The sequence below is a fragment of the Mytilus trossulus genome, chromosome 1 (assembly GCF_036588685.1).
Source record: "Mytilus trossulus isolate FHL-02 chromosome 1, PNRI_Mtr1.1.1.hap1, whole genome shotgun sequence".
NCBI lineage: Eukaryota > Metazoa > Mollusca > Bivalvia > Mytilida > Mytilidae > Mytilus > Mytilus trossulus.
This window is the reverse complement of record NC_086373.1, coordinates 57,310,433-57,338,268: the sequence shown is the minus strand read 5'-3', so window position 1 is coordinate 57,338,268 and position 27,836 is coordinate 57,310,433. Positions and strand designations below refer to the sequence as shown.

The 27,836-nt window shown below is 31.5% G+C and overlaps 1 protein-coding gene across 1 annotated transcript; it reads right to left on the bottom strand.

The window, feature by feature from the left end:
* Nucleotides 1-9,579: 9,579 nt before the first annotated feature.
* Nucleotides 9,580-27,061, bottom strand: LOC134709019 (probable methyltransferase-like protein 24). The gene is made up of 5 exons (XM_063569332.1): nucleotides 26,969-27,061; nucleotides 25,917-26,045; nucleotides 23,635-23,709; nucleotides 17,827-17,962; nucleotides 9,580-9,905 (listed from the first exon to the last, which is right to left on the bottom strand). Exons 2-5 carry the CDS (start codon nucleotides 25,991-25,993, stop codon nucleotides 9,630-9,632), a joined length of 564 nt encoding a protein of 187 aa, XP_063425402.1. The 5' UTR covers nucleotides 25,994-26,045; nucleotides 26,969-27,061; the 3' UTR covers nucleotides 9,580-9,629.
* Between the last annotated feature and the right edge of the window lie 775 nt (nucleotides 27,062-27,836).

Here is a 27,836-nt window from a genome sequence, read left to right as displayed (position 1 = left end):
ATAATGTTGTCATGTCATTAAAGATTGCATACTTTGGCTTTAATATTGATTCACTTATAGTAGGGTCTTTGAATCTGAACTAAACACATTTATTTAAAAAACAGTTGTTGGCATGATACAGGTTATATTCTTCTTATATATTTTATGATAGTATGAAACTAAACCCCTAACGGGAGGGATTGTGCCTGATATTTATATGATGAAGACATACTCTTTCAATCAGTTTAATTGAGGTCTGGAGCTGGCATGTCAGTTAAATGCTAGAAGTCTGTTGTTACTTATGTATTATTGTCATTAGGTCTTTCACCCATCGGATGAAAGACCTATTGTTTTTGTTCTGATTATTATTATTTTTTTTTTCTTCCGCCAACTTTTTTTTCCTTCGCTGTTTTTTTGTTTCGCAAGATGTCGTTTAGATATATGAAATATGATATCGAACAGTTTATGCGCTTTTGAAACTGACAATGCGAAACCCAATACTTTCCCATGTAAGAGTTATCTCCCCGAATACTGTTTTTTTTATCGCTTAATCTTCACAACCGTTTCAGAAACCGACAAATTTATTTTTCCAAATGGCGCGTTACATTCTCAGGATGTTCTGTTTTATTTTTACCTAAGCCGTATAGAGATTCCATATGATAGTTATTTAAACAAAATGACCTTGACCCATAGGGTCTTTTGCAATGACATTGTGAAGCAATGACCTTGACAAAGGTTACAAGGTCAAAGGTCAAGGTCATGTACATATGTGATTTGGGGCACTACTTGAAGAGTTGTATGTGTGTTTGCCAACCAACCAATCATTAAATCAATCAATCAATCATGATCATGAATCAACCAATAATGATCATGATCAATCAATCAATCATGTTTCCGTCTCATGTGTTTAATATAGGGTCCAAGATCTTCTGTTTCTTTTTCGCTGTTTCAATTGACCCTATCCAACGTGTTTAACCAACCAACCAACCAACTAATCAATCAAACAAGCGATCGATCAATCAATCAATCAATCAATCAATCATGATCAATCAATCATGTTTCATAAAAAAAATCGAAAATTAATATTGTTCTTGCGTCACTTATGAAAAAAAAAATCCACATGTACTCTGAAACTACAAGTACAATCGACCTCAAAATTTGCAGTCAGCAGGGCATACATGTACTTAAAGTTTATAAAAAAATTTGGTGCAGATATCTCTCAAAGCTTTTCCTAGAGAAAAGAAATGGCAATGCCGTAAAGATCGCTTGCTATGTCCGTAAATCTCAGTAAAAACCTACAATAAAATGTCCGCTCCGAGATTGAAATACTAATTTGTGTTACAAACAGGTGCTGAAAAATGTACAATATCAGAAAATAATCAATAAATGTGTTTTAAAGTTACACCGGATCAATTTAATAAATCCAAAACATGCACTGCCCGTGAACTGTCATCAAAATGTCCATTTCCTACAATGACAAAAGAAATTACATTGTGTACATTCCATCTTTATACATGTTGTCTGTTCAACGTCTCCACCTAAAAAGAAATAAAAAGACTAAGTTTTCGTTATTATAAACCCGAGTCACGTGATGTCCCCTCAATCTGGCGCGCGCGCTGTACCTAAAATAAAAGAAAAACTTTCCAAATTAAACATGAAACTTCTCCGGTAACACAATAATATAGACCCCATACCGAAACAAACAATCGAACAAACAAATAAACACCCCCCTTTTCCCCCATATAATCAATTTCAAAGGGGGAAATACCTTTTACAATTGCTTTTTGAAAGCAATTGATTTATATTTTTATTTATTTTCTTTTGTTACATCTTCTGACATCGGCCTCGGACTTCTCTTGGACTGAATTTTAATGTGCGTATTGTTATGCGTTTACTTTTCTACATTGGCAAGAGGTATAGAGGGAGGATTGAGGTATCATAAAGATGTTGAACGCCGCCGCAATTTTGCACTTTTCCAAAGTCAGGAGCCTTTGGACTGTTAGTCTTGTATGATTTTTCATTTTATTTTCTATTGTATAATTCGGAGTTTATTATCACTGTCCTTGTATACATATTTTTTAAGGGGCCAGCTGAGGGATACCTACGAGTGCGGGAGTTTCACGCTACATTGAAGACCCATTGGTGACCTTTGACTATTGTCTGCTCTTTGGTTGAGTTGTTGTCGCTTTGACACATTCCCCATTTCCTTTCTCACTTTTACTATATCTATTCGGGGTATTTTATTTGAATTTTATCAGTTGTTATTGATTTCAAAAACATACCAATCTATTGTTTTACACATTTATCAACCAAACCAAGCTAACAGTTTGGAAACAACTTGCGTTTGTCGTCTACATAAGACTCATCAATGCCACTCAAAAAACCATTAATGATTTCAAATCTTGAAGCCTATCAGTAGCGTCTACATACCCTAGTGATATCTTTAGGAGTGAAGGTATACAAAGGCAATACTTAATTCAGTTACTGGTTATCAAATGCACCGATCATTTCACTCGACCCATATATGTATTTCTCAATAGCTGAATTTTTAAGCTTCTTAATCAAATTTAAATTTGGAAATAACATTAATGAAATTTGAAGCGAAATGATATTCTCGTTTTATTTTATTGATAAGATTAAAACCAGATTTTCAAACACACCAGAATGTAAGAGGTGACCACGACATTTTTTGTATATGTTTTGCATGCATACTTCAATCATTTATTTCAAGATGTAGAAATTCAGATCTCTGATATTACTTTTGATATTACTATAAGTCGAACAGACAACGTCATGGTTTCCGGATACAGTCCTTGAATGGTGTAAACTTCCCACTAACACTATACACCGTGTACCATTACAACATACACGTTACACCTTTGCATCATACACGTTACACCTTTGCACCATACATCTTACACATTACACCGCACACCATTCCCCATTCTAAATACAGGATCCGAAATTACCAATAAAGCAATTGAATTTCAAATATTGAGATTGTTATTATTGTTTATTTTTAAAATTTGTGAAAATAAAATAAAAAGAATTTCGTTTTCAACCTATGAAATGTCGTACACCATCATTCACACCATTCCCGATCGCACGTTACACAATCACACCATTCCGCAAACTCCATTGCACCATTCCCCTTACACCATACACCTTACACCATTGCACCATATGCAATACACCATTCCGCCATACACGTTCTTTTGGGAAATTTACACCATCAAATGGTTGTAACAATACTAAGTTCAAACGTAGAGATCATTTGTTGAAATGCAAATGTATATGTTATAGTAAATTGTTGAAATTATGACTTACATGAAATTCTAAACAATTTAGTAAATAACTGTAATCACTTGTATCTTATAGATACATTAGGTAGTCAATGATTCATTTGTTATTTGTACAGCTGTTTCCTAACTTTACATTTTTGTTTCAATATTTTTGACAGATTTTGAGAAACCTTATGAAAATACAGGGGTACGGATTGTAGAGCTGGCTCAAAGGAAAATGTATTTTAGGTTCAAAGGGGGAAAGTACTTAATTCGCTATTTATTTCATTGTATGTGAATAGTCTTGAAATTTAGTTTCTAAGTGATGGTTCTTTCCGAATTAAGTACATGGGTTGTCTTTTTTTTTTTGCTTATGTATGCCGATGATATGATTTGTTTCTGATTCTGATAAAGGTACAGAACAAGTGTGTTATACACATACTTACTGTACTAATGAATGACTAAAGTTATGTCATTAAGAAAAAAGATAGTATGTGAAGTTAAAAGAACTCATGAAGTTTGTTATTCTTCTTGAAACATGTAAACACCAAACTGAAAAAAGCCAAAGGTCAACAACATTGCAGTTAACTCTTTTTAAAATATCCTACCCAAATTCAGCCAAATTTTTAAGACTGCATAAAAGTTATACTGTACTGTAATGAACATGGGATAGTGTTTTATTCAAGGGTTTTTGTTAAACCATTTGTTAATCTTTTATGATAAAGGTATCGGTCTTTTGTATACAATCCGTTTAACCACCTACAATACAAACAATAAATTATTTGATATATAATATCAAAAATGTACGTATGTTTGCAAATCTTCATCGGACTTAGAATAATTTGATTTACTAATTGACGGATGGCTTTAACTCGTCAACATTATTTCTGTATTACAGTATTACGAATTCGAATTTGTCAATTGTTAAATATTGTTGAATTTTGTGAAGTTAAAAGAAACATAATGGTAGTTTGATGGTTATGTTTATGACATTGTTGATGATTTTGTTTTACTTAGGTACACCGATGATTTATTTCAGTAATGCTTTTTGGAACTTAGAAACATTTAGCAGAACAATGTACAAAGTGGTATTTGCCTTGAAACCAAAAGTATCATTCTTATGATTGAATGTTTTCAGAGTACTTTGTTTGATACAAATCTTAGTAGTATGTTATGTTATGGTAAAAAGACATGGGGCTTCATCAAGCTCCAAATATTGCAAAAACAATATTTACTATAAATCTATGTACCATATATGTATCGTTGTATTAGCTTGGTACAAATCCTGTGACATATTAAAGATTCTATACTTAACTTTTATCAACAAATAACTGTTTTTTTCTATTGACTTATGAGAGAAGGTTCTTAATATTATTATAAAGCCTTTAGTTGTTAATGTCTGTGTCATTTTTCTCTTTTGTGGATAGTTGTCTCATAGGGCAATCACACCACATCTATATTTTTCTTAAATATCCTATATATGATAGGACGTTTACAATTTCAAGGACAGCTTTCAAAACGTCATAGCTCGTGACAAAGGTTGACGAGAATAGAGAATAACTTTTTATAAAACGATGCTTAAAATTAACATAACAATTGCAAAGTAGTATTTCAGACAATTAGTCATCAACGCGTTCGACCACACATATACATATATATGGAACGTCACATCTGTCTCATATGGAACTCTGATATTACGTTATGTTGTTCTATTATTAGTTGCTGATAGTTTTTACTAAAGACCAAACAGCCTTTTATATATGCGCATCAGCTAACGCAACTTGGTAGTGACATAAAAGCTCTATAACGTTGTTTCTAGCAATGAAAAAACGTTAAATTATAACGTCCTATTTAGCATTTTTCACGGATTCCAACATGGTGTACGGTACGTCTCCCAAGAAAAGAGGAACTATTATGCGCTACTTTAATATCCTATGGTTTAACACAAATGGACACATACGATACTACACTTTATTTAACCTTCGTTCTGATAAAGATAATAAAATATAAATTTTTATCTCGACTTTTTGCATTTGTGCCGTTCTGCCTTTCTTTTTCTTTTTTTATTCTTTCACATGCGTAGATTTTGTCTTATATTTGCGTCGATCTGCATTGCATTTTTTTTCTTCTTCACTTGCGTCGATTTTGTCTTTTGTTTGCGCCGATTGTGTACAGGTTAGGTTAAAATTATTTTTATGTACGATTTATGGATTTTATGTTTTCTGGTCTGTGCGTCCGTTTGTTCGATCGTCTGTTCCGCTTCAGGTTGAAGTTTTTGGTTACAGTTTTTGGTCAAGCTAGTTTTTTGACGAAGTTGAAGTCCTATCAACTAAAAACTTAAAAAGATTTAGTGTCAATTTTCCAAAAAATAACAAAATTGAATATTCACAAGGTAAGGCCGATAATCAATTATTCCTAAAAGTTTGGACATACTGGCAACATGTGCATGTAACTGTTGTCTGAATGATTCTCGTAAAATAATGTCCGATCTTGCAAAGAAATTAAAATTTATTTATACTGCTTATTTGACAAAATCTTATAGTAAAAATAAAATGATGGCAAAGGGTCATTTTTGTTTGTCATTTGTTTCATTTGAAATTGTCTTAAGTAGAATTGATAAACATATCATCTAATCTCCCTGAAATTGAATTAGATAGCATATACAATGTATACAGGTTAACATAACTATATATAAAGATGTCAATCTTAATTACAGAACTTGAGTAAACATTAATACAAACAAGGCAAGGAAGCCAACTAAAGTTTTACCCTACATGCATTAGGAAATTAGCTGTAAGACAAAAAATATTAATAAAACAAATACTCAGCGAATGTGAATTAAAATCAAATTTTCAGAGTTTAAAAATAAATTGTTGTAAATTTAACTTATGACAAAAACAATTGCTCCAGGAATAATATCTTACATAAAATCGCTCCCTTTCATTTAGCTACAACTGTGACCAGAAAGATTGAAAATAAATTTCGATTTCCAATTCCGGCAACAACCTTTTCTTTGTTTTAATTTTCAAAATGAGCAATTTAGATTGATAATATTTATCCGGTTGGAGAAATCTTTCTTTGTAGTTTTCAACGGAAAATTATTTTTTGAATCAAAAACTTTTTGTATTTTATATTTACTGTCTCGTTTATTGAAAACACATGAGGTAGTAATAAAAGGATTGCATTTTAAGATAGATGTATAATGTTTTAGAAACAAAACTTTCATTCCTATATTATACCTATAATTTTAATTTCCTTATATCTTAGATGTTCAAAAACAATGAATTCACAAACTCAATGCAATAATCTCTAAACGTTCGTCTTAGTCGGGAAAATAATGGTATAAAGAACTCCGTCCATACTTTTGTATGTCCGTCTTTTGACGGTACAGAATGAGTTCGTTATGGCAACCTTCTGACATTGACGCAAAAAAGAAACAAGCACATCTAGTCTGGTATTGTCAAATACTCTGTAAGTTAACCAGTGCCATCTTTCATTTCCTTTTTTATTTTCAATAATTTTGCTTATGTGGGGCAGAGGACAAAAATAGACTTTTTTTAGAAATATACAAAAGCGGCGGGAAAGGTTATTTCAAACAATCTTCCACCCACGGATTGTGTTTTTGAAGGTTTATATTGTGCGACAACGTCAACATCATAAAGATCTGAAACTGATACATGTTTAATCTCTTGTATTACCGGATAATAAAAGTAGGTGAATATAGTTGTTATTTTTGGAAATTTAAATGTGGGTTTCAAACGTCCAATGTGCGATTGCTTTTTTTCACATAGAGCGCCAGCAGGGAAAGTTTGTACTATGACGTCAGATGCAATGTTCTGAAGAAAGACAACTTTTTCTTCAAAACGAACGAGAAAAAAACATGAAAATTACTCATATCTTTTTTGAAAGGTCGGTGACATACACTTATTTTTTGCTTTATTTTGAAGAGTACATATAGCACTTTCCTTCTTTAAATATTTATGAAGAAATCACTGGTAGATATTTTTTAATACTGGAAACGTTTTTAAGTTTTACGTTTAATTTTTGGCGGGAATGAAATGAATTATATTTTGAAAGATAAAAAAAATATGAGCCTTAAACTCTTATTTGAAAGATACAAATCTACTGTTTAACGTGAAACAAGAATTATGCTTGTAGGTTTGATATAAAGCATTGTTTTTGAGAGTTAAGATAACAAGCAAATATTATGTTAATATTCGGGAAAACACGAAACTGTTGTTGCTATAGTGACAAAACTAAGTCGGTGACCCCCAATTTTTTTCATCATATTTTGTTCCTCATACCATACAACACCTTCACACAAAATTTGAAGGAGAAATCCCTGATAGAAATGAATAGGCTGTTTTGTCTTTAACATTACATTTACATATCGTTTTGGCATTACGCAATGATGTTTTGATATAACTCAATATGGAATAGTCATTACACAATAATATTTTTATATGACATGACATGTTTCGTATTGACTTGATATAATTAAGTCATTACTTAACATGCATAATTTTTTTTTAAATTGTCCTTTCTTTTATGACAGGTATAGATGTAGATTTCCAAGTGTGAATTGTTATAGCTAGAAGTTAATGCATATAAGAATATAAAATTAAAAAAAAAATGAATTGTTAATTGGAAAGAGAACAGTGCGATTATTTATTACACAGTAAAAGCTCGATCAGATATAATATGAAAAGTCTTAATAACAGCAATCTATCATAAATTAAAATCGCAAAAATACTGACCCCTGAGAAAAATTCAAAACGGAGAGTCCAAAGTAAAGCATCAAAACCAAAAGCTCAAACACCAAACAAAAGTATAGTAATTGTTATATTCCTGACTTGCCACAGACATTTTTGTGTAAAGATGATGGTGTACTGAACCTGGTTTTATAGCTTTTTAAAGCTCTCACTTGTACAAAAAGTCGCATCCAATTCCATTATGTTGACAAAGATGCACGAACAAAAAAAAATTGGTACGATAGGCAAAAACGTAAACAACATAGCTTTTGACATTGTGTTATAACCTTATACTAACCAGGTTATACTGCCGGTTTTCATAAAAAAAACAACTATAGTAGTATATTTCTATTTTTTATTTAAAAATATAGTAAAATGGAGATACGTCAACGTAAAAAAAATTACCAAATGACCTACGTATTTATAATATTGACACGAACGATAGTTCGCTTAAAAGAACAAACCATACGCTTGATATAGACAAGATTGGCCGTAATGAAATAACCGTTTCACAGTGAGGAATTGGTATGATACAAAAAGCACAAAATCGCATAGAGACCAAGCATATTAACAATTCTAACATGACGTCCTTCAAACGCTTTGAGTACACACCCGTGGTAAAATATGAATATATTGTTAGGGCTGTTCCTATTGTACTCCCACGTCATATGTATTCAAATGAAGGAGCTACCCGACGTCATAGAACAACGACGTCAGAATATAAGCATTTTACCGGAAAATACACGCTTGTGAAACCGAAAATCATCACAACAAGAAAACGTAAACAAATGATGCTAAAATGTGTTATGATAGCCATTTTTGTATACATATGAGACATATAAGTACACTTATCATTTAGATTAATCCAAATGTATCTAAATATGTTATTGTAAATAGTTTAAGCATCATCATTTATTTAGTTTGCTCCGTTATTTAACGTAAATTTAATAGTGCGTTTATTTACGGGAACGGCAACAAATTGCATCACCTAGAGCGCTACGATCTTAAACAACTACCGTATTTGTCCTATTAGAATCGAAATAATTCATGGGGGCTTGAATATATCTAGATTTTACCACGGTTTGTCCCTTTATGCCGAAATTTATTTCCCTCGCTATCGCTCAGGGTAAAATATTTTTTCATAAAGGGCCAACCCGTGGTAAAATCACGATATATTCAAGCCCCCATGAATTATTTCTTAAATAATAAAGACAAAAATACACAAATTTACCATAGTAAAATAACACAATGACAAGACATAGAAGTACAGAGCCTCATCAAATATGTAACAAAGAAACACAAACAGGTATATAGACAAAGCACATAGCAAAAATGAAAGACAGGCACATTAAGGTCTATTCAGTGGCAGACCTGTTCACAAATACGCATTGGTTTAATTGACTCATAACCTGTTACAATTATTTCAAAACAAAGATAGCTAATGCACGCTAGAGCGTACAGAACAAGTGTGTTGTCTAAAACTAGATATTTCTAACATCGATGACATCAATATACATTTGTGTATATACAATGAAATGTGTGAAAACTATCTGTTCGGGTTTTTAAATTATACTTTAGATACATGTATTATAGTAAAATTATGATAATACATACAGCATTATATACGAAGAAAATATACTTCATAACATGCAGAGTTCTGGACAAATCTCCCTTGCAGTAAATTTCCTTGTCTAGGATTTCTATGATACCAATAAATTCTGAAGCCTTCATTATATATGTTTCTAAGGGTTTGTAACTTTTCCACTGACGCTGATGATCCGTGGAATTCTACTAACAACTGTTTGGTATTTCTTAGAGTTCCGGTTTTGATAATGTTTGGGAGAGAGGTCCATTCTGAGAACTCTATGTCCATTTTTACAATGTTAACATTCCTCTGAAACATATAATAAAAACCTCAAAATAAGTACATTACCTACTTTACAAAGATCAAAAGCAAGATATTTAGATGTAAATTTATAATCTACAAATTCGGAAAACTCTTAACAGGACTACGACCTAGTAAAGCTCATAAGAAGAAGGCAGTTAACATATAACAAAACATTTATATTTCTATGTCATCGACTTAAAACAAAACACTGTATATTTTTATAATTTTCTAATCTAGGGAATGATAGTAGTTTGTCCAGTTATTTCGAACAAACGAATAAAAAAGCAACAAAAACAAAACGTTAACCTACAAATTTGGTTATTGAAATGTACTGTACTAATAGTTTATTTTTTTCCCGTACAATGCATCTCAACAGTAGTTTCTTATTTAAAAGCAGTTTTATCATGTTGGTTTTAAAACAAAAGAGAGTCAAACAGTACCGAGGGACATTCAAACATTCAAAGAATTCGTTTAAATTAGTTTGAACATGAATTAACAATGCCGTTCGAGTAAAATTAAAAAGAAGAATATGTCGAATATATATGGATACAACTCGTCTAAACATCAACCCAATAATGTTAGATCTGTAAATTTGCTTTCGCAAAATGTTTGATCTTCCCTCGCCGGGATTCGAACTCATAATACTGAGATATTGTGACACCAAATCGCCTGCATTGCAGCCGTCCCGCTAGACCACACGACCACCTTGGATTCACAAATATTAAAGCTTTCAGTAGCCGTGTGTTTCATTTCCTCGTCAGTTTTAATCTAGCGGCGTACTACAGTACATGATATGTAAGGCATGGAGATGCTATGGTTACATATCAGCTCAGTTATCTTAAGTAAAGGATCCTACAAATAAATGTCAGATACAGTCACATAAAATAATTATATTTATAAGTACTTTTGAGTCAGTGACAACTCTACAACATATAATTTGTATATGTTTGCCTGTGTGTAGTGACAACTGCAAATTTTAATTTGTATATATAGACTTGAGAAGATGGTACACCATAAACATACAGATATCGATACTTTAAAATGTCTTCTAATATATACACATGGAAAAAAGTATTGCAACACCAAATTGAAATTGAAATTAAAAAACACTCTTTATTTTTTTGTGATATAATGTTAAAATAACATTAGTTAAACATTATTTAATATCACTTGAGTTTGATCAATAATTATCGCCTCGATAAGTTCTTATCTGCACATGTAGCTACTGTACCCGTAAAAGGCAAAACAGTTGTTTTTATCCTCATTGTTTTCAACTCTTTAAATAACCGAGTTTAAAAGTTATGGGATTGAGTCCTTGTCATGGGTCCTCCACAACTCTTACGCGCAGCAAGATGGCAAATTATCAGCATGAGAGAAGCAGGAATGTCACTGTGATAACCGCACGTATTGTTGGTTATCACCACTTCACTATTAGTCGTTTTGAGAATTAAAATCAGGCATTATACGATGTTAAACACTGTCAGAGATCAAGAAGACCCCCTATGCCATCTGCTAGGGAAAATCAAGCATAATGAAGCTTGGTCAGAAAGAAACCCACTGCATAAAATACAATCATAAAAAGAGAGTGGTGGACATATATGCAACTGGTTATCGTGAGACAAGACCATTTCGGGGATCTTTGATAACGAACAGACACACAGTTGTCCGTATCTAATGTAGTGCAGAACTTGCCATAGTTGGAAATTAGCATCGTGGAGGAAGACATATAGTTCCAATGGAAGTCGGTTTATCTTCCTAGGCCCGATCGTAGCCCGGATTTGAACCATATCGAGCTTATATGGGACACTATTGAGATTATGTGCGAGAAAGGACTACCCTGTCCAAACACATGATGAAACAAACAATGCACTCATCAGATATTGTTGTTGCTACCTTAGTAACAAATAAGTCGATATATGGCAAGAATCAGAAGACGCTAAGTGGCGGCTAACCGTTTGAATGGAGGCTGCGCATAAAGTAATAATTCTTTGGCGTATAACTATCAACCATGATGTGAACTATCATATTAGATTAATTTTGAAATGTCTGACGCAGCATAGTTCGACTACAGTAAAAGTTGTAAAATACAGCGGTTTTTTGTACAAAAAACACTTTATTTTGTTATTGAAATTGTGGTCAGATAAATCACTTTCTTTTCAAACATTTTTTGTTAGTTAAAATGCCAATGTAATCATAAACTATGTTTCAATATTTTTTTACAAATATTTTATCATATTCCATCAAAAATAAATGGCTGATTTTTCAAGTTTTCAATACTTTTTTTCCATGTGTATATATAATTTGCAAACCTTGGATTAAAACCGCAAATTTTATACGTTAGGATATAAAACAAATTATGTTGTAGAAGCTATGGTCTATATATAGCACTAAAAACATTTTCCGAAAGACCACAAAAATGAAAAAATATATTTTAACAAAACGCATTTGATTGACAGGTTACAATGTACCAAATAAAATTACATGGACGCAGCCAATTTATGAAGGGAACATGATATAGAGATACAAATAGATGGATCTCTCTGTTTGTTATATCATTTATATATTTCTTATTCTGCAAATCATTATGAATAAAGATTCATGCAAGCACACATTTGTCCTTGAATGTTTATAATAAAGGTCCGGACATGTTTTTTCAATGTTGATCACAATTTGGAAAACGTTTCTGCAAAATAGTAAGGGTATCGTAAAAAAACACAAAATTCACCAAGAAAAGCCATAAGACCATTTATATTATCGAGCTCCAACTAGTCAATAGCAGTATTTCCATAATAGGTGTATTAAAAACGCCTTTTAATGAGATAATTGCTAAAATCGCATTGCCGGCAATATGGCCATCCTTAATTACTTGATATTCTATAATGGTCTCAGAATATTTCAAAAATGGTATTTAAGGAAACAAATCGACATTTAAAACGCTTTACTAGTTATTGTGAATAATTCCGTTTTCATGCTACATGTATAGTCTGTTTCTTGTTTGCCTTAAACATACGGGTAGGTACAGGATTATAACGCCTTTGTGTTTTTGTTTTTTTCCAAAATTTGTCTTACACGCTTTTTAGACAAATAAAGACCTACCTATTGGCGACACGTTTTAGATCTTGACACATCACGTGACAAGGAAATCTTCGGTTTTTACCTTCTCGTTTGAAAAAAGTGATTTCATTTATATTAACTGGTTCGAATTTTTAATTTTGTTTTCCGCACCGCATCACTCAAATTTAATTCTTTGTTGATCAATTTCAGACACACATGATTACTTCGAAAAGGCAATACTAGCAAAGAAATAAATACTACACATGTAACAAACAGTACCGTAATGTGTGAAAAAATCAGTGTAGCTTTTACTAATTTTTAAATAGGAGTAGGGTCAGGAATTTAATATAATTGGGTGTCAAGTATGCAAAGAAAGAAATATTACACATCTAACAAACAGTACCGTAAAGTCTGCAAAAATTAGTGTAGCTTTTATTAATTTTTAAACAGGAGTAGGGTCAGGAATTTAATCTAATTGGGTGTCAACCATGCATCCACATTAAATTGATCATTAATATAATCCATAATAATGTAGGTCAACAGTAACATTGCAACCTTGGGTCCATAACAATAATACGGACCAATATTTGTAAATAGACTGAATAGACCCTTCAAAATTGAAATACCAGATTTCCCTTCTATAGTATTTGTTAATGTAAACGCATATTGTGTTACTGGTTGCATTGCTTCTTATTCTGAACAAAAAACAACAACAATCAAATGACCATATTATTTTTTAAATCATATTTAATGAATGGCTATTATCTTTTTTGAATTAATTGAACCATAAAATTATTTTGTTACTCTTTACATTGAAAAATCCGCTTTACAGATTATGTAAAACGTGAAGAGTCAAAATTATCAATTAAATGACGTGTGCTTAATTTAACGTAACGCAAGGCTACGTAATTACCTTAATCAGTACTGGCTGATACAGTGTACCTAACATATACTTTCTACCTTTATTAAAGGCATCAGAAGTATATATACCGCTGTTTGAAATTCTTAAATCGGTTTAGAAAAAAAAAATCCGGTTTTAACCTAAAACTGAGGGAAGCGTATCAACTTTAAAAGAACTACGACAAAACAGAAACACAACATTAAAGTGTAATACACACAGAAACGAACTATAATATTTTAATGGTCATTTTCCTGACTTGCAACAAGGCATTGTAAGAACAAAAATGGTGGGTTGAAGCTGTTTTTGTGGCATGCCGTGTGCTTTTGATACATTCAGGCATTTGAGAGTTCTTCGATGAGAATTGCATAGTAAACACCATTATTTAAATTGAGAATGGAAATGGGGACTGTATCAAAGAGACAACAACCCGACCATAATAAAACCAACAGCAGAAGTTCACTAACAGGTCTTCAATGTAACGAGAAATTCCTGCACCCGGAGGCGTCCTTCAGCTGGCCCCTAAACAAATATATACTAGTTCAGTGATAATGAATGCCATATTAGCTTATTTTCTGTAATTATCTACATTGTTCACTTCACTAGGGCAGTCTTATTCTAATATTGTAAATATTAGATTGAAAAATGAAAATATGTTTAAACCTTGATAATTCACTAGAAATGAGGATCGAAAAATCTTTTTTATTCCTCGCAAACTCTTCAATTTAACACCTACTTAAGATTGAGAATATATCAGACTAATTATACGAGTTGGTTGACCATTATGAAATAACTATTACAAGGATGTTAACAGATATATTCCTCATGTCTTAACTGTTCAATCTCGTACCGTTGTTTTGAATGTGACTTACCGTATAAGACTTATTTCCAGGTTTGTTACAACATGAAAAACACGACGGGTACCACATGTGGAGGAGGATATGCTAACCATTATACTGAGATCAAACCCCGTTTTATTGTTTGGTTCGTGCTGCGTGGTCTTCAGATTTTTGTTAGATATATCTATGTTGTGTTTTGTTTACTATGGTTTGTCTATTGGTCGTTTTCTTTTCTAAACATGGTGTTTTCCTGTTTATGTTTGACTTATAAAATTGACCGACGCCCTGGTATCTTTCGTTCCCTCTTATACACATATAAGATATTATAATATATTAAGGTGAATGTGGATCAACTTTTTTATGTTCAATCATACATCTACTTACTTCTATTTCAGATGCTGGTTAAAGTGCGTATATGTTTCTGAGTCAATACCTGATTTTAGAAGACAATAATGCTCAAAAATATACCATGATTGATTCATTGATTTAATGAACTAGTTCATATATATTAACCTCTTAATGTGTGTCAATACTTTGAGCTTAATGCACGTATAATTGGTTTTAAATATATTCAGTTTCGTATTTCTTAAATATTTACATACACGTATAAGAACAAAAATATTGAACTGGGAGAAAAAATCAAAATGGAAATGTAGATACGAGTTCAATGTAGTTCGGTGTTTATAACAATGTAACTGATAACGTACAGTACAAGATCATTTCATAGCAAAACACAATAAGGAAATACTTACTTCATTACCGGGGGTAAGGGTCTTTCGCGATTGTTCGATTTAGCATTATCGGTACTGTTTTCTCCAGCTTTGTTATGAATGTAGTTATAACACATTGTATGGTTAACCAGCATGATACATTCGATATCAGGATTAACATAATTTTAACATCTATTTCTTTTTTGTAAAAAATTAAGGTATCATTACCGTCACCATGATGAGACTGAATGTTATCCATAAATCATGCAGTATTCATACTCAACAAATATTTTAACAACTGCTGTATTGTTTAAGGTGGGGTCTATATCTACCAAAGCAAAATAAAAAGCCGGTGATCATTCAGCATGGCATACTAAGACAATAGTTCATATCAGTGTGTTGGTTTTCAATAAATATAAGATGAGGCAAGATTGTTAATAGACCATATTTGTGGACGACTTAACTTATGGAGAATTTGTATGTCTTCTTAATAATTATTGTAGATTTTATTTTCAAGTAGCACAACCGTGTAAATGAAAGCTATATGATGTGAATGTGTACATTTGTAATATTTAAATGAGATATATAAGCGCCATACATTGAAGGCAGGCCTTGTGGCTTCAGTGACTGCAGATAATTGAAAAGCTCTAATTACTTAGCTTGTCATAGATCACAATATAACAGTTCAACACTGTGCAAGTCCAGTTGAAGAGACATATACGAAGCAGCACACCAGGTTGTTTCGATAGTATTATTCATGCTTATATTAAGTGTATACATGTTAACCTCACTAACATTTTGATTATTGAGTGATGGAATACCATAAGATTATAAATCAAAGTAAAATTAAAAAACAATCGCAATTTCATTTTTCTTTGATGTATGAATTATCTTTAAATTCTCCTTGCATAGAAGTTATTATTGAGGACACCCTATTGTCTTTATTTTCATTCAGAAAATGTCTACAAAATGGTCTATGTATTCGGATTTTCATTATAGTAATTTTTCGTGTCGTTTAAAGTTAAATCCACTAATATTATGTAAGTTCTATAAAAGATTTAAACAAAAGGTAACAGTATATAAACCGTAAGTTACCAGCGTTTAACTTGTAGTAAAGCAGAGTAACACAGTATAACAAGACCATAGTGTCTTTATTGTCATTTCAAATATCACCCCGTATAACCCCGATACAAAGGAATCCGGACGTTGACGCGTTCGAAGCGATAATCAGGACAACATTTGATCGAGATGATAACAATTTCGAATGCCTCTCTAGAACTTATTTGAGTATATAAAAATATGTCAATGTGCAAGTTTGATTATTTATTCAATTATACAGTTGTTGTAAGTTTTAAAAATTGCTTAGAACGTTTGTTAAAACTGCTCGATGCAAAACGCACATATATACATGGTTCAATTTCATACGTTTATGAGATAAACAATGCTGAATATCTTTTCGTGCATACACTTTTGCGTATTAATACCTTGAACAATAAGAAATAACTATACATTGAATATGATACAGAATATGGCGAGAATAACATGTTAGCGGGCACCCAACCCTCCGCTAACCCGGGACGTTGGTGTATCCGTACATTGAATGTCGTATGGTAAACACTTTTAAAAAAATGTTATCAAATTAAAAATCGGACCTGTGTATATGTATGCTCAGTCAGTGATATTTGCGTCTCGAGTAATTGTGTTTCCCTACCAATTTACACATTTGTATACAAAAGTGTTTTTTTGCATGTACAAAATACCCCCCCCCCCCCCAAGAGTGTTTCGACAATACAATGGATATTATGGGTTGCTGTCTGCATGTTATGGTGGGATATTAATTTTTTTTAACATGTATATTGGTTAAAATCATATTAAAGCATAATTTAATACATGCAAATTCATTGAAAAACGCAATATTGTCGCAACAAAGCGTACAGTATAAAAAGGTGTTATGACAACGAAGCGTACACAACATAAAAATGAAGACTCTTTTAAACTTGTATTTTGTTGTTTCTAGATACAACATAAACATGATAAACCAATGATCTAAGTAAATTTGTTAATTTTAAATTATGAAATTTTCAAAAATGTATGTATTAAAACTATGAGGCACGAGAAACATAAAGTTTTGAATATTTAAAAATACCAAGCACGTGTTATCATTGATATTGTTGTGCGTTTTGGGATGTTTGTGTACAAAAATGTCACGAATTTCAAAAAACTTGGAGTAAGTAATAGGTTTATGGCAAAGAATATATTGAAGCAGAACATGCGAAGAAAAGATATTGGATTTTCTTTAAAAATATAAATTCCTTACTGTCTGAATTCAGTGATACACGGTGTGTTCGATTCGAACGCGTCAACATCCGGTTTCATCTGTATCGGGGTTATACAGGGTGAATATATCACTATAAATATCTACTTACTGAAGTATGGTTCAAATTATCAACTATATCTTTTAATGTGGAGACTTTCCATTTTCTTAATTTGCCCGTTACGCTGCTCAATCCCAGGTTATGGAACCATATTTGGTCTCCGCGTCTAAAATCTGGTTTCCCGATACTAAAATTGAAAGAGGGATATACTATGCGGCAAATTTGAAACATATGTACGTGTGATGAGTAATCTAATCAGTATGAGTGGCGAAATATCGTAATACATTTAAACGAGTCCCCTTCACCCTCCACGAGGTTGATAATTTCTTTAACACCTGTTAGCATATTTCTATTCATCCACTTAGCTTAAAATGTTATGAACCTGAAAATCATCCAATAATCTTGTGAGTTTACTGGCAACCACACGTTGGTTATTTTATTTATACAATGGGTTTGGAAGGGAATAAAATTCCATAGAATTAGAGAAAACAGAATAATATCACAAAATGTTCTTCTTGTCTAGTAGAGTTTTATAAATTAAAACACATAGTACATATTCATATAGAAATGCTAACACTATGTAACATTAAGGATTTGTAGTTAAACAACAATATAAATTTGATGCACACGGTCCTTGTTCTGTAGCATGTTAATCTATTGTAATAAATAATCATTATATGTAATAAAATTTGTAGATTTAGCTAAAGCAAAGTCCTTATGAAAGGTTCTTTAGATCGGTATGTAATCATCTTAAACGTTTCAATGTCATTGATACACCAATAACAAAAACTGAAATATATTGAATTGATACATGTCTTAATCATCCAAAATTAAATCAGAAACCTATACTTAATTATGAAAATAATGACCATTTTAAAGGGAGACAATACGCGCATAACTTTTTTTCGAATCGGCACATAATACAAAAGGAATGTCACTCTTGCATTCAAATGGCACATCAATATAATTAATAAACTGTTCATTCGTGCGCCAACTTCAATAAAGATTCTAAATTATAAATATAACCGAAAGTTGTTAATATATCGGATAATGAAGACTAATGAAAGCTAACCCACTGTAAAAACTATTTCTTTGAATTTTTTTAAAACTTACTCAGAAAAATGCTCTATCAACTTAACTGTCAGAGCTCATAGTTAACGTTTTTACACCATATTTTTGTTTTAATTTGCTTCAAAAAGTGTAAATCGCAATACAAATCGTATGCTTGCATCCTCTTACCAAAATACAGATTTAATTAAGTCCTTAACATTTCGACATTTTTTTTATTTTTTTTTCTCAATACCGGTTTGTAAACAAGTCACAAGTACATGTTAAGATCCGACTAAATACCTATTTCCCGATATCGTCATGTAAATATGCTACTTGTAGATAACATATATGTAATATTTAGCCTATGAAGCCGCGATGTGTCAGTGCAAGATCACCCCAAAATCACAAAGACCGTTAGGCAACTCTAAATATAAAGTACCGTACACGATTTTTATTTTATATTTATGAAAAAAAAACCTAAAAACTAAAAACTGCAATTTTTATACATGTGCATGTAACACAAATCTCGTAGCAGAGGGGTCCAAATATAACACTTAAAACCATTTCTAAAAGACAAAAAAAGAAATAGTATATTGACTTACAGGTCGAACAACTCTGAGGTTTCTTAAACCCTGCTGACTGCCATTGACGATTGCCAAAAAATTGGATCACAAGATCTTAGAATTAATCTTTATATTACTGTCATACCCATCAGAAAACAATAAGCGTGTGACAAAGATGGTAAACCACAAATACGAGGTGTAAATTTTATTTTACACCATATCCAGATTTCGACAATTAATGTTTCTTCAGTGATGTTAGGGATCGAAACAGGATGTGGAAGGCTATATAGTTTACCTCAATTTAGAATTAACTTGAACTTTAAAGAGTCGAACTAGGATGAACGCATTATATAAACACGAGGGAAAATCTAATACAGACCAAAACAAAATAAATATAAACAAGTCTAAACTGAAAACAATGTTCACACCTATGATTGTGTTGGATACAAACCGCAATTCTTATACGTGTGCAAGTAGCACAAATTTCACTGTAGAGGGGTCTAAATACAACACAAACAACATTTCCCGAAAGACAACAAAATAGAAAAGCATATTTTTTCAAAACGCATTTGACCAACAAGTCGAACAACTGATGTTCTTAATAGTTATCAAAATTACCAGGATTATAATTTTATACGCCAGACGCACGTTTCGTCTACATAAGACTCATCAGTGACGCTCAGATCAAAATAGTTAAAAAGCCAAATAAATACAAAGTTGAAGAGCATTGAGGATCCAAAATTCCAAAAAGTTGTGCCAAATACGGCTAAGGTAATCTACTCCTGGGGTAAGAAAATCCTTAGTTTTCGAAAAATTCTTAAACCATGCTGACTGCCATTGACGACTGCCAAATACATTGATCACAAAATGTTAAAATGGATCATTATATTAAACAGAAAACAATAAACGTGTGGTAAAGATTGTAATTCACTAACACGAGGTGCTTAATGTTTTTACACCATGTCCGTATTTCGACAATGAATATTTTCTCAGCATTTCAGTGATGTTCGGGAGTGAAACGGTCTTTGGAAGGTCATACAATTTACCTCAATTTATGATAGACTTTTGAATTTTAAAGAGTCGAAATGGGATATATGAATTATATGAATACAAATGTTTGCACCTGTGCTAAGTCAGGAATCTGGTGTACAGTAGTTGTCGTTTGTTTATGTAATATATAAGTGTTTCTCGTTTCTCGTTTTTTCATATAGATTAGAACGTTGGTTTTCCCGTTTGAATGATTTTACACTAGTAATTTTGGGGACCTTTATAGCTTTTTGTTCAGTGTGAGCCAAGGCTCCGTGTTGAAGGCCGTACATTGACCTATAATGGTTTACTTTTTTTTAAATTGTTATTTGGATGGAGAGTTGTATCATTGGCACTCACACCACATCTTCCTATATCTATATATATATATTCACGATTGTCCTAAAGTTGGTTAATCTGTGTTAAAACGCTCACTGATAGTGGTCAGTCGAGTTCTTCGGACATGTTTGACTTTTTTTAAATAGTATTAAGTTATTTGAAAAGGTTTATACTCCTATTCCGAAAAGTTATGTCTGCTCAATATACTAGTGTAGCATAATTACCTGAACATATCTGGATGTTGATATTTAGTCAAATCGCAACCAGGATTTGTGATAATTTTTGAAATTTCCAAGATGGGTTTTAATGTAAACAAATACAAAATGATTTGGCTTTGAATAAATATATAGTTGAGTAAGGTGATGCAAACATACGAGGTCATATTGCATCTTATACTGTTATAGATTTATAATGTTTAACCACCATATTTTATCAATGTTTAAACATGTTAATTTTGAGCTATGGAAATTCTCGAGTAGGTTTTAAAAATTTCAAACAAATGTTTTTCATTGTGGGTTAGCATACATTAACTGTCAATTTTCTATAGATTTACAACTGTTTGTCATAATGATAATTTAGAATTGTCATTGAAGGTGGCGCACGAATTCGTCTTTGATAATTCTTTTGAGGTATCATGTGTATGCAAGAGTTGTATTAAATTGTACTATGTTCAATTTCCAAAAAGGCAATGTTGATTGTCTACCTTGAACTTTTCATAATTCAATATTTACGTCTAGTTATTTTATTGAGCCTTAAACTGCTCCCAAATTTACATAAATGTATAGATGTACTAGATCTTAGTATTCTTTATTTGTTTATAAAAAAAAATTATGAATATATATAATTTCATTTATTTGTTTTGTAATGATTAAAATTATTCTATACAAACATATGAACTATAAATGAACAAATCGGCTGTACGAGGGATGTATACCCAGTCAAAGACGTTAACAACTTCCATCAGCGAAATATATTATCTCCACTTAATGAAATATTGATTGGGAAAATTGACCAGAGTTATCTTACATCAATCACAGAGAGGGGTTAGCAAACAATTTTTAAATATAGCTTAATTAACGTTACAACAACTTTCCACTAAAAATGAATGTTACTTAATTCAAATATAAAGACTTCAATAGCTAAATCTACTAATTTTAATAGATATTATGATTTTTTAATAGACAATAGATAAACATGCTAATTAGTGTAGAAGCAAATCACACCTGTCAGATCATTTTAAATTTTGATTCATAAACATAACCGACAGTGCTTCTGCTTTTTGGCATATATTTCATCAATTCTGAGGTAAGTGTTTTATTCTAACATTTATTTATACTTTTTCTGAAACTTTCAGACTTATGCACACAAATTTTCATCATGTAAATTGTTTAATTTAGAATTTATAACAAACACAGGCATAGCGAACGAGTTATGAAATATAATCATCGTAAAATGGTGCCAACGGAGCATGAACATCCATCCAAAAAGGGTAAATTAACAAAAGGGATCTTATAAAAAGAGTGCACACACTGAATTGTCTCGCCATTCTATACTCACTATTTATAATATGTTGATAGTTCTTAATACTAAGCTAAAATTTATCTATCATATAAACTTAACATTATTAAAGGTCAGATAAAGAAAACTGGAAATATATGTACCCTTACAATCATTACATACACCAAATATGTTTTTTTTAAATGTACATGTAGTTGACCTATTGTTGATCTAAGAATCAAATTTAACCAGTAAAATTTAACAGTGATCGATGAATTTAGAAAATGAATGAGGTCAAGGTCAGATGAACCCTGCCAAACAGACATGTATACCTAACAATCATTTCATACGCCAAATATAGTTGATCTTTTGCTAAAAGTATCAGCAAAATGGTAAAAAAAATATAAAAAATCTTCACACTGAGCAAAAAACCGTGAAAATGCGATCAAGGTAAAAGAAAAACATGCCATGTCCATCATAGACAATTTTCATACATCAAATATTGTTGATCTATTTTATACAGTACCGGAAAGGGCAGATCAAAAAACACAATTTGAACCTCAACCACAGAACCATGAAAATGAGATGACAACTGCCGGTTGAATATAGTTATCTTACAATCATTCCATATACCAAATAAAGTATATCAAAGATACCAGGATTATAATCTAAATCGTCATTAGATCTATAGCATACAGTATTAGAAAAAACACACAACTACTAAACTTTAAACACTGAACCATGAAAATGAGGTCAAGGTCAAATGACAATTGTCAGTTGGACACCTTACAATCATTCCATATACCAAATATAGTAGACCTTTTGCTTATAGAATCTGATATATGACTTGACAACCAAAACTTAACCTTGTTGATTATTGATTGATCCTCGAAATAGGTCGAGGTTTATAAATCTGTCTGATTGGTATGCAAATTTAGCAAGGTATGCACATCCCATATAGTTATCCCGTCGCTCACAATAAGACAGGAATAAAAAATACAAAAAATCTTTACTTTTTTCTAAGTAGTCACTAAACCATGAAAAATGAGAACTAGGACAATGGACATACGACAAACGGGAACTACATAAGGCTTATGTATACAACGTATGAAGGCTCCAGGTATTCTACCTTCTGAAACATTGACCTTTAAAGAATTTAGCTAACGGTGCCGCCGCCGTAAGATCAATATGTTTCCCCCTGGCGAGTTTTCAGAGATACAAGTCACAGGCTTGTCAAAAGATATCAATAACGTAATCCGTTTCATTATATCGATAGCTAGCCCTCCACATGGCCATAGAATTAACTTTCATTAGAACGTTTCAAATGATCTCTTCAAAACTAAAGATCTGATTTCTTTCATATAATGTTATTATTAGGTGTTACCTTGGATCAAAAGAGTGGACGTCACATCCGTAGGTTTTTACTATAAAATCATCAAAACTGAAGTCTTTGTTGATTCTGCAAGATAATATAAAGCTATTTGTAGATTTCATAATTTGGTATACATTTGGTTAAGTTCATATGTAGACGAGACTGGAGTTGTGAGTTCGATTCCCGCATGTTGCAGGTTCGCTCGACCCCAATCTTTATTGAAAAGAATTGTCGTAAACTGATTAAATTGTTTATTCTTGAATGTGTTTGTCAGTATATTACTCCACATGCAGAAATAATTACTTTCATTAAAATAAAACGTTTCAACTACTTTTTTCGAAACTTAATATATTGTCTCTCATATAAACAATCCTATGTCATTAAACATTTTGTTACTTGTCCAGCACATATGCACGCATATTTGAAAAAGGGACCAACAAAACCATTATCTTCATCATTGCATGGATATTCTATAACGGGAAAAGAAAAGAAAAGAACAAAGCACTATGTGTGCATTCATTACAAATTGATTGGCTTGAATAATATAACAATTACACAAGCAGGTACTCATTATGTTTAAATAACAAATTTCTTCATGTATTCATTATGGTAATAATTAAAAATCTTTATTTTTGTTTCATTTATATATTAAATTCATGGGAAAGATTTACCCACAATTTGACAAGCATCACATAACATAGAACAGGTATAATTTTTCCAGTTGGTTTGCAAATCAGTATGAAACATGTCAGCAACTATTCAAAGTCAGATATAATCAACAAAATCACATTTCGAAGGAATATTCAATTTCTATGATAAAAAAAATTCTACATAATGATATATTGGTATTACAACCAATTTGATTTGTCATTACTTTTTATTTCATTTCACTCAGTTGCACTTATTCCGTTATAAGAGACACAATTAAAAAAACAGAAATATGGTTTAGCATATATTGTGATTTGCACGTACGTTTTAGTCGAAATAGATATAGGAAGATGTGCTGCCACTGAGAAAACTCTCCATCCAGGTAACAATAAAAAAAAGTAAATCATTATACTTTAGTAGTTCCGCCCTTCAACATGGCGCCTTGGCTCACACAAAACAGCAAACTATAAAGAGCCCCAATAAATTACTAGTGTAAAACCTTTCAAATGGGGAAACTAACGGTCTAATCTATATAAGTACGAAAAACGAGAAACCCATATGAACTACATAAACAGAGGACAGCCACTGTACATCAGATTCTTGACTAAGATCAAGTGCAAACATTTTCAGTGGGATTAAAGGTTTTAATGGTACCAAACTTTCTCATTTTTTCTGAAACACTAGTATAACATCACAACATAGAAAGATGCACTGTAAGATATCAATTGGAAGGCTATGTCCGTGTCAGTTATGACGTTTTTGATTTTATCGAAAGTAATCTATGTATTACTGGTTAATAATTAAGCTAGGGATTTTGTTACTATGAATTACTTCAAACCTTTAATAGAAAATTTCAATAGATATAAAGATTTCTTTTTTTAAGTTTGGTTGTACATGTACCTGTAGAAACTTATCTTAAACGAAATAGCACATCCTCGTTTTTACGAAATGTTGTTAACCATGCCCGGAAATTTAGAGATGATCCTGGTAAACTTATCGCTCCTTTACATAAACTTATTCTAAAAAGTTACCAATTCAACAAATTGAATGTAATAAGATCATTGAATATTGTTTTCATTTTTATAAATATGGATTTTATTAGTAGTAAATTAAAAGCAAACTAAATATTACTAGAAGGTTGAATACATATAAACATTTACGGATCTATAATATGTCGCTACTCGTATAACCGGTTAAACAAAGTTAAAATATAAAACTGCTGTGAAATGTTAAAACAATTTTAAGAAAATCACTTTTGAAAGAAAGAACAATGCGTCATATAATACACAGGTAAATCAAAATAATTTTGTTGTTAGTGTACGTCTTCTGTTTGGTGTACAATCCTCCGTTCAGGATAATCGATAAATTTCCTGTATATCAACAAAATCAATCCACAATTTAGCACATATGGGGTGAATATCAACAATAAAACTATATGAATGGTGCTAGAAAAAAACTTCCTGTACAGCTGCCAGAACAGTATTTATTGAGACAGTAAAAATTGTAGTCATTCCAAATAATCAAAGCTCGTATATAGACAAGATCCATGTTAACATTAGATAACAAAAAAGCATTACAAATAGTATCAACATGTAAAATTAACAAGAAAGAACGATTATCAGAAACTCAATTTCACTTTGACTCACCCAAATGAATAAACTAAACAAGGAAAAGGAGGCCTATAAGGTTTGTCATGACAAACATTCCATCCACCATCGGTCATTTTTCCTATCCGTAACACCTCCGTACAATGTGTTTGTAACGATGTTAAATATCTACAAAGTAAGAAGATACTCGTTAATTTTACTAGGATGTGTTACAAAATTACTTATATATCAATGTAGACTGCTACCAGTTACAATTTATTTCCACATATTATGGTGCTATCATTGATTGTTTGGTTTAAGATATTGTATGTTTCTGCTTGTTTCCGAATTCTAATTTTTATACAGTATCAGCACATTGTTTGGGATCGTTTTGATTTGTTATATTTTGTGTATTACTTTTTTTTTTTTTTTTACTGTTGTATGTTTTTTTTCTTTTCTTGATTGTAATATGTCTAGTCGCATTGATAGACTTCAATACCTCTTAAACATTAATGTTAACGTTAATATATTGTAACTGCAGTTTTGAAACTGTTCTAAAAGAGGGACGAAAGATATCAGAGGGAGAGTTTGAATCATAGATGGAAAATAAAGGACAATGCAATGGCTGAAAATAAAAAGACAAACAGACAAAAAATAGTACAGAAGACACAACATAGAAAACTATAAGGATTAAGCAATACGAATCCCACCAAAAACTTAGGGGGATCTCAGGTGCTCCGGAAGGGTGAGGATTTAGAATCCTAATACCTCGTCAATGACTGTCACATTATATTTTAATAGCCATAACCTGGTGTGATATTCAATACGTTTGTAGTGTTGCACGTGATGATAATAATATAAGTAACATATATTTTTATAGCATCATATATCAAAACCGATTTATTTCGACTCCTGATATCCTTGGCGTTCTGGAGTTACAAATACTAAACTTAACCAAAAAAAAGTATGGTGTTTAAATCAAGACCTTTATGAACGCAAACATCAGTTGTGTGGTGCATCCATATTGTACTTTTATATTTCTCAAAATATCAAACATATTGCAAGAAATGCCTTGATTTATCCTTTTAAATATTTAAACTATCACAATATACCTTGTATATAGTTCCAACCGTTTTGCGTTGTTTAATTGTCTTAACACGGTGTCCTCTGGGATACGTAGGTGCCCATGTTCGCTCTACAAAATGTTGTAAAATGTGTGCAAAATGAACTTATTGGTAGAAAAAAAACCGCATTATTTTCACGGAACAAGAGAGCAGTTTTATCGTACTCATATACATTTTACAAGAACCATGATTATATTAATGAACAAATTGTATTTAGATTTGCCATATAATCAATGAAACAGTTATAATGTCTACTTGGGATCTGAACACCTCAGCAGAAAGACAAAAAATCTTAGTATGGCGCTAAAAATGCCATCTTGGAATTATTCTATACTGATATAAATGCAGTATATGCGGTACCAATATCCACTGCCATCGTGTTAGATATGAAACATCAAAATTGAGTAAAAATTTGCATCAACATACTCCATTTATAAAATGATAATATTGAGAAAATCAATTATTAGTGAGTAGGTAGGAATCAAAAGTCATAGTTAAAATGAGAATGATTAGCTGGCAGATTTGTGACCAGGTAAAACAGTTTCATTTTATTGTTTAAGACTTTAATATAATTCTTAATTTCCGAGTTACGACTTAAGTTATGTGTTTCATAATTCGTTTAATTTTCTATTTTCGATTCTATTTACATTTCATATCCAGGACTGCATTAACATGCTTTGATATGAAATTTAATTTAAAGATTTGACATTAAGTGACATGTTTACCGTGTAAGCTAATTAGTTACAATTTACCTTTTTCATGCTTTTAGGTTAAACATTATAATCAATTTAGTAAATTAACTCTTTTTCTTCAAGTTTTAAAAGTAATGTATCTTTGTCACTGAACAATATTACTT

Coding starts and splice junctions, on each gene's coding strand:
- LOC134709019 (XM_063569332.1), bottom strand. CDS start 25,993: ATGACCGATGGTGGATGGAATGTTTGTCATGACAAACCTTATAGGCCT. Junction 17,963..23,634: donor GTCCACTCTTTTGATCCAAG/GTAACACCTAAT, acceptor TTTCAATTTTAG/TATCGGGAAACCAGATTTTA. Junction 9,906..17,826: donor ATAATTTGAACCATACTTCA/GTAAGTAGATAT, acceptor TATATGTTTCAG/AGGAATGTTAACATTGTAAA.